The sequence below is a fragment of the Salvia hispanica genome, chromosome 1 (genome assembly GCF_029641045.1).
Source record: "Salvia hispanica isolate PSC_SH4W2 chromosome 1, Shi_PSC_v1, whole genome shotgun sequence".
NCBI lineage: Eukaryota > Viridiplantae > Streptophyta > Magnoliopsida > Lamiales > Lamiaceae > Salvia > Salvia hispanica.
The window spans coordinates 25,889,137-25,898,009 of record NC_142692.1 but is presented as its reverse complement, the minus strand read 5'-3'; the positions used below and the strand labels follow the sequence as shown (position 1 = coordinate 25,898,009).

The window sequence follows — 8,873 nt, the reverse complement described above, 5'->3', positions numbered from 1 at the left end:
TCGCCAAAATGCCTGCCATGGTCTTCTCTTTCGCAACTTCGCGAAGCACTTTATCGCCCAGGCAAAGAATGATCGCACTATGCGCCTTCGCCTCAATTTCGGCTTTCTTTGCGATGGCCTTTTTGTCAAGAACAACCTCTTTTTCCTTTGTATCCTTCTCCTCCACCGTCAACGCCGGCGATAGACCTTGTTGAATCAGCATCGCACGCATCTTCATTCTCCATAGGGCAAAATCGTTCTTGCCCGTAAACTTCTCCGCCTCAAATCTAGAGGCCATTCTCTTCGCAGGTCCGATTCCAAAACACAGAACTCAGAGCTTCGCAAAGAATCTGCCAATTCCGGCAGACGACGCCAAATTGTTAAGATAGATTGATTAAGCACACCGAAGAAGATGCGAAACGGAATTGTATATATGAGAAATCTTGAAGAATTACAGAGCTCGATTGATTATAGAGGGGTGAGAGAGATTGTGTGTAAAACTGAAATTACAATCACTAACTAACTACTTAAACCTAATCTGAGACTAACGTCTATTTTATCTAACGGCGCAGATTAAAACCCCCAATCTAAAGAACTCATCTAACGACTGCTGAAGCTCGAGTGAGCTTCTCTTCTTTACTTCAAGATCCAGCTGATCCATCACTTCTACAAAAAGTGTATTCCTTTCTCTATGAAACTGAATTAGTTATGAGCTCTCAATCCGTAGCTCAACCCCTTTCAACCGTAGCTCCTCTCAACCGCTTCCTTCTAACAGAAACTAGCCGTTGGAGCTCCTTTTGAGCTTGTGTATACTTTTGCAACTTGGTCTCTGATCTCTTGTGTAATTCTATTAAGTATCCACATGTACTAATAGATGTTGTATGGGACAAGCATTACTATCGATTGTCGACTCTGATAATCCACCGGATAATGTTATAGTTATAGGCAAATGAATACTCAGCTAAATGTTTACCAACAATTATTTATAATTATGCCGCTTACCTGCCGATAATATGGCAGCCAGGGGCAGACACACCCGCTCTTGGGTAGGACTTAAGCTCTTACCCAAAACTTTTTTTTTTCTATTTCTAAATTTTTAAAAATTTAGAAAATCATGTAAAGCACTCTTACCAAGTCATTACTATGTAAGAAGAAGTAATTAATTTATCACGTGGAAATGCAGTGATTAATTTAATACATTAAAATTACCAATTTTCTACAACTAAATATTTACAAATTTGATTCTATTTTTATTTTGAGTTTTGTTACTAACTCTTAATAAATACCATTTGTTAAAGTGTATATAAAGTTATTTTACGAAAAAATAATACTCAAAATGAATGATCCAGTTTTGGTCTAAAACTTTAAATCATTCATGTGAGAGAAATTGATAGTGTCCATTTCATAGGCTATGAATTGACAACTAACCTGTATAATTAAGCCAGTAAATCGCATTTAAGATAATTGTATTCAAAGTTTAACTGAGGCTCCTCCGACTAAATTTATTTACGCTGTCACACAATCACATTTATTTATTTGTAAATGATGAATTAAAAAACTGAATTAATTCAATTTGCATATGTCATTAGAGAGCAAATGGGAAAGTGTTTAAAACCCTGAAAACCCTAACGCCCAAACCGAGCTTCCCGTTCTCTTCAATGCAAACTTAAACCCTAAAGCAGAGCGAATCATGGAAATTGATCACCCCGAAGGCGAGACCCCAATAAAATCCGATCGTCTACGCAATCTCTCGTCCAAGGGATCTTTTCCCACTTCCGTTGCGAAGCTTTCAGGGTCCTCGCGCATCATACCTTCGGAAACGGATTTCCATTTCTACAACAACTTTGAAGAATTCAAGAACCCTATCGCCCAAATCAACGACAAATCCTCCACCCTTTTGAGTATTATTGGGGCGTCAGAGGATTTGCTCGGGAAGCCAATTCTTTTGCCGGATGACAAAAGCGTTGAATTGGATGAGGACTTGGCGTTTGATTGGCTGGTGAATGTGAACGACGAGATGTACGAGAGGCTTGATGCATCGTTGGATGACTTTAAGATGCTGCGGGATAAGGAAGAGGAGAGTGGTGTGAGGGCCATGAGAGTAGACCATGACGGTGAGGAAAATGGGTTTCAGATGGTTTATGGGAGGAAAAATAGAAAAGGTTCGGGAGGGGCGGAGAGGAATGTGGAGGGTGTGGCCAAAGGGGGGCAAGAAGTGAAGGTGGCGGAGAAAGTGAAGCCCAAGGTTCCTTTCCATATACCTTCTATTCCGCGGCCGCAAGACGAGTATAAGATTATTGTGAATAACGCGAATCAGCCGCATGATCATATCTGGTTGGAGAGGAGTGAGGATGGGTCTAGGTTCTTGCATCCTTTGGTTCGCTCTTTCACCTTTGATCTTCGCTTTTGATTACTACATTTTTTATGTTGTTGGACTAGAATAGGTCTTTTTAACAATACCGAATTCGACTGCTTTTATACGTACTATTAACAAATTCTGCTTGACTATGTATGAGTTTGTTTTGGTTCTTTTCATTTGCGGAGCACCTTGTTGTATTGTAGTATTATATAAGTGAGTGTCTAAGAAAATTGTTAAACGTTGTGCCACTTTTAAGGAAACATGGCTGTTAGTCTCCACAGGGCCATGCCTTAGAATACAAGAATTGAAGGATAAAAGAACCCCTAGGGGATGTTTACATTGGGAATTTGAAGGATAAGATGATCAAAGTAAAATTTATTATTAGTCTGGGATCTGGATTATGTTTATCTATTCATCTGGTCACTTAAAGTAAAAAAAACCTACCATACAGTATGCTTGTTCACTTATAGTAAAACGATAAATTTAATTCTTGGAAACTAGTTTACCAGTTGTGCTCTCTGTAAGTCTAAGATCTCTTTTAGATTGCAGATGAACATGATTATGATCAAACACATTACACATATATATGTGAAAACCTTGGGGATGATTGTGTGACCCCCCTTGCCAGTTTTTTGTCCCATGTCTTATAAGGCACTCATTCATAATTGTCTGTTACTCAAAAGGCCCACTAGCATGCCCAACTGTTGCTCTGGATTTTTTGGTATTTTACTGTTTGGTGTTTATCAAATTGTGACAAAATACTACATCATTTAATGCTAATATAATTTGATTTTCTTGCAGGAGAAACTCTCTGTTCTTGATTTTGTTGATTCAAGTGAAAGTACCGTTGAGCCTGAAAAACCTCTTCCTTTAGAAGTCACACCCTTCAAGTTTGTAGAAGAAGTGAAAGATTTGAAGCAGTTAGCCATAAAATTACGTAGTGTGGATGAATTTGCGGTAAAGTTTCTTTTGTATTTTTGTATTTGTACAATTATTGCTGTTTATTTGTTAGCGAAAATGATTCTGAATGCATCTATATTCAGTTTTCTATATGGATTGCCACTATGATCTCCTATCAAAGCTTAATGAACATAATAGGCTACTAAACCTGTGTGCAGTGACCTTTTGGTTCATAACTTTAACAGACTTCTTAGTGACTTAGAAACTCGGTCATCTTGGCACAACTTAAACCAGGGTATCATTTTAACTGACTGTCTGCTTTATGTCTAGACTATACCTACTCGAACACTATATTTTTTTATTTCTGGAGTTGATTTTTATCTTCTTTGACCTGCTTGTGAATGTCGTATATCGTTTTACTTATTGCTTGGTTGCAATCTGTTTATTCTGTAATATACGCTGAAGAATAGTTAAGAACTACTTTAAGATAAGATATGAGGCCTTGTATTTGTGTTTTTGGCTTATGTCCTGTTTTGCAGGTTGATTTAGAACACAACCAATACAGATCTTTTCAAGGTTTAACTTGCTTGATGCAAATATCGACAAGAACTGAGGATTTTGTCATAGACACTCTGAAACTTCGTGTTCACATTGGTCCACACCTTAGAGAGTTATTCAAAGACCCAACTAAGAGAAAGGTAAACAAGCAGAATATTTTACATTGTTGTGGTTGCTGTTCTGGTCATGATATTACTGAATTAATTAGGTAATGCATGGAGCGGATCGGGATATTCATTGGCTTCAACGCGACTTTAGCATTTATGTCTGCAATATGTTTGACACAGGACAGGTACTTAATTTAAGCTGATATGTTTTTTACCTGTCTTTTATCAATTAAAGTATTTGTGGCATTTTTCCCTCTCCGGGAAGCAATGGCATAGTTTGCGCTTGAGTAGAATGTTTCTTCTTTGTTCATAGGCGTCCAGGGTATTGAAAATGGAAAGATTCAGTCTGGAACACCTGTTGAATCATTTTTGTGGAGTTCAAGCAAACAAACAGTATGGTCTTATGCTGCTTTATGCCCTATCCTGTATTTCTATATTAGACTTCCCTTACCCCTGATTTGAAGACTTGATGCACCCTACAAGCACGGAAAAAATAGAATAGCATTTAAACGATATTGCATTGAAGGAGAATTATAAGACTAACTAGCCTGATTTCTACAGATACCAAAATGCAGATTGGCGGATCAGACCACTTCCCGCTGAGATGATTAAGTATGTCTTCTTATGTACTTTGTATAAGTTGTCTCCCCTGTGTATGTGTGTGTGTACACTGGGTGTCAAGGCAGTAATATGTTTCATGAATAAGATGATTGGATTGTTACTTATGTGACGATTAAAGAAGTCATTTTTTTGTCTTAGTCCATTTACGTTTACATCGCTGGTGCTTCTCTAGTTTACTTCATGTGGATATTGAGGTTGAATTAGAAAACCTCATCAGTTTGTCCAGACAACAGATTGGGCAACATGTGAAGCATCAATTACTTTTTCTTTTCTTTTTTTCATTTGTGAAATGTTCTACATATTCTTGAGTCCAATGAACTATAATTTCAATGATCTCTATGTACTTTGACATCATTAACACTAGTTTATTGACTCTGTTTTTCAGATATGCTAGAGAAGATACACATTATTTGCTGTACATATATGATCTTATGAGGGCAAGATTACTAAGATCACCTGCGGAATCTGAAAGTTCTGATCCTCCTCTTATCGAGGCAAGATCTTAGATATCTTTTCTTATTTTGTATATCTAATTACATAAATTTGGGTAATTTCTTTTATCAAATCAGTTAAAAAAACTTACTTGTGCATCAAAAAACCTTATCCATAAAAAATTGGAAAAAGGAGAGGCTATTGAACTGGGAATTTTTTTATGCAATACTATCATTTAAAAATAGTGGTCTTGATTACTTTGTTATGCTTTATTATTCATGAAGTTCATGGAAGATGATTATATTGCTGACTGGGACAAGCCATTAACAATGTAATCTTTAGGCTTGAAGGTATTCTGGATACTTTGCTCAGGGTAATGCTCTAGTGGGATGTGGGACTTAAGAGAGAGTGATAACATAATTCAACTTGATTGTTCATTGACTGTGTGAACTTTATAAATTATCTGTAAAATAGATTTATATGCATGCTCTGATCAGCTGGGTCCTACATATGTTCATTGCTGTATTGCTCATTCAACACCATAATGTTAAAGAACAAGAAATCTTGGCAAATTTGTTACTTCCTGTTCTGAGGTTGGAGATGTTGACTGCATACATGCATCTTTGGCTTTTCCGTTTTGAATTTCTAGTGTACACAATTCTCAAAATTCTGTAAACTAAAATTATGTGTATATATCTTATCTTTGTTTTATTATATTTTAATTTTAATTTAATACAGGACTAAGAGGTTTACTTATTCAAACGAGCTTTGTACTCTTCACACCATTGGATTTGATGCCTAAATTAGGCATCAAACTTGGGAAAGTTTGGTTTGATTATTAACCTCACAGTTTACAACTGTATACAGAATACCTCTGTCCCTGCACATTCTCTCTCTTGCATGAGTTTGATGATTTTGATCTGATTGTTATCTTTTGACTTTTGATAGGTCTACAAAAGGAGTTATGAAATTTGCACCCAACTTTATCAGAAAGAACTCCTGACAGACACTTCCTACCTTCACATTTATGGGTATAACTTTCTTTATTCAGTTAGTGCTGATGGACAAGCCTAAGTACATGTTCATTCATATAGCAACCATCTCTTGGAAATTTGGATCGTGTATTTCAACATCTTCCATTCTGCTTACCTGACTAGTGACTACTTTCTACAATAATATTACAGGTTGCAGGATGCTGATCTTAGTGCTCAACAGCTAGCAGTTGTTTCTGTAAGTTTTTTTAGTCCTTGTCCTTATGTGTTTCTGTGTATGTTTCAGTTGACTCATTATATGATCTTCTTTTCATTTGTTCATGTAATTGTCCACATGCATTCGAGCCTGAATTTTTACTTCAATTTTCCTCGGCTTTTTGGTTAACACTACCTGCCTTGTTTTCATGTAACTCTTAAATGCCTCTAGGGACTTTGTGAATGGAGGGATATTGTTGCTCGTGCAGAAGATGAAAGCACTGGTTATGTTTTGCCAAATAGGACTCTTATCGAACTTGGTATATTTACTAGCTATACATATCTGATGGATTCTAGCTTTCCTTAGATTTTCCATGGCATTCACATTACACTCTGACGTGTACTATTCCTGGCTACTCACACTTTTTAAATTTTTGTCTCGGAAAAGCTAAACAGATGCCTCTCACGCCAAACCAGATGCGTCGGGCTTTGAAGACCAAACATCCATACATTGAGCGGAATCTTAGTTCAGTTGTTAGTATTATACGTATCTCTATCCAAAATGCTGCTTCATTTGAGGAGGCCTGTAAATATCTAAAGGAAAAGCGTATGGAATCGGTAAGTCTGAATTTTTCTGTTTCTTTCAGTTTCCTATATCTAACTAATAGAATGATTAGGGCTTGCATCTTGGCCAGATAGAGCACATGGTTGACCTGTTGTATTTCCTAGGAGGATCGTGAAACATATAGTCCCGAAGAAATTTGTTAAATAGAGTAATAGATTAAAGTACTCTATTCGCCTCAGATTTAATGAGCAGTAGAGCATTCATTAAAATGTTTAAGCAGCAGTTTCTTCTGTGTTCTATCCTTCACTTCTCTTTTGCAGTTCAATATGTGTAACATGTCTTAATGATGAAATGGTCATGTTACGCAGTTACATGAAACGAGAACTTTGGCTCCGGAAGAATCTGAAGTTTTGCCTGTTGAAATACCTGAGATGTCGAAAGCTGCGGAGGAAATCGAATTTGCACAGAATAGTGGTGTACCTATTGATGCTGTAGTTGAGAGCTCATTAGCTTCAAGACAACATAATGATGAGTCTCACGACTTCAAGAGTTCTAGGACTAAAGTGAATAAAAAAGGTAATATGAATGACGGTGCTGCTTATCAAGGTGCAACATCTCCTGCGGGTGACGCCAAATATAGACACACTACTACAAATCCACCGCATTCGGTAAGTTAGCTATTTTCACTAAGCCTTATCTAAGCCTCACATATGCTATAATATCATCGATACCATCTTAATATCCCATTATCCTGACCCACTTGACTACACTGTTTTCCTCAAAGTGAATTCCTGATATAATGGTGGATGTCTTACTAGATGCAGCAGACGATTTACATACCTTCATACTTCATAGACTATTGTGATATTCAAGTGATATCTATGGTAAAAAAATTTGGTGCTAATTTTTAGGCTGAAGCAACCGTTGAGACGCTAAAAAAGCCATCCCGTGCCTTTGGGGCATTGTTCGGAAACTCAGCCAAAAGGAAGTTCAATCTTGATAAACCAGTAAGTTTGTGAAGAGATTTCTTGATTTAATCACTTCCTCTGGTAAATATGCCATCATAGATATTTGGTTGCACCTCACTGTTCCACAGGTCTTTTCTTCCACCCATCCACTTGTTTTTATTGAGATATCTGTGTTTGAACTTTTAGGAGAAAGAAGACTCCAAACTAGAGCAGATAAAATCAACAGTGAGTCTCCCTTTCCACACATTTTCAGGCGGAGATGAAAGATTGCATTCAGAAGTCAAGGAATCTGCAAAGATTCCAGAAGTTGTACGTGAAGAAGAGCCTCCTGCTCCTGCAACTGATTCAAGTTTAGTAGATATTATTGTTTTGGATGATTCAGACATTGAGGATTCAGACGATGCCAATTTAGATGCTACCAGAGATGACCGGTCCAGACAAGTCGAAAACAATGAAACCGGCTCTACTTTGGAAGGAGATGAACCCATATCATTATCGGATCTGTCCTCCAGCTTCCGGAAATGCTTTCCATCACTAGAACAAGCCATGGGTTCTAAAGTGGTGGACAAATCTCGACCAGCGGAAGCCTCCATAGAGGTGAAACCCTTTGATTATGAAGCTGCTCGCAAACAGGTCATATTTGGAGGCCAGAGGAAGGTGGAACCCTTGGTGGAAGATGATGGCAGTTCGAAGAGAAAAGAGAGGAGAAAAGGTTCTGCTGCTGTAGGCAAGGATGATGAGCCATCAGAACACCCACAAGGTAGACGGCGTCAGGCTTTTCCAGCATCTGGCAACCGCAGTGCAACCTTTCGCTGAATGTCGAATGTCATTGGATTTGTTGCTCCAGTCTGTCCCGACACTACATTCTGCACTGCCATTTACTCTTGAGTAGCGAACATTGCTCAAGCTACTCTACTCTCTTTCGTGTAGTTTATAGTAGTAGTTTTTCTTCTCTGATACTCGTCTATATTTTTTTTTGTATTTAAAATACCCTCTTGTGGATTGATATCACCGTGCGACAGAGACAGACGAGAGGGTTGTGCTTCATTTTGTTTCAATTGATCATCAGATAAATCTCGTCGGCCTCAGCGTAGCAAAATAAAAATTTACTTGCAACTGAGGTTTTGAATGATTATAGGTGAAGGGATATGAGTGGTTGCATCAGCACAGTATCAATTCAAGCATCATAATCATAAA

General features: G+C 37.6%; 1 protein-coding gene across 1 annotated transcript; it reads left to right on the top strand.

Moving 5' to 3' along the window:
- The first annotated feature begins 1,560 nt into the window (after positions 1-1,560).
- Positions 1,561-8,760, top strand: LOC125218691 (protein RRP6-like 2). The gene is made up of 14 exons (XM_048120422.2): positions 1,561-2,356; positions 3,140-3,295; positions 3,778-3,936; positions 4,005-4,088; positions 4,217-4,296; positions 4,465-4,515; positions 4,910-5,018; positions 5,905-5,987; positions 6,141-6,186; positions 6,376-6,463; positions 6,592-6,761; positions 7,077-7,376; positions 7,620-7,715; positions 7,863-8,760. Exons 1-14 carry the CDS (start codon positions 1,670-1,672, stop codon positions 8,490-8,492), a joined length of 2,739 nt encoding a protein of 912 aa, XP_047976379.1. The 5' UTR covers positions 1,561-1,669; the 3' UTR covers positions 8,493-8,760.
- The last annotated feature ends 113 nt before the right edge of the window (positions 8,761-8,873 follow it).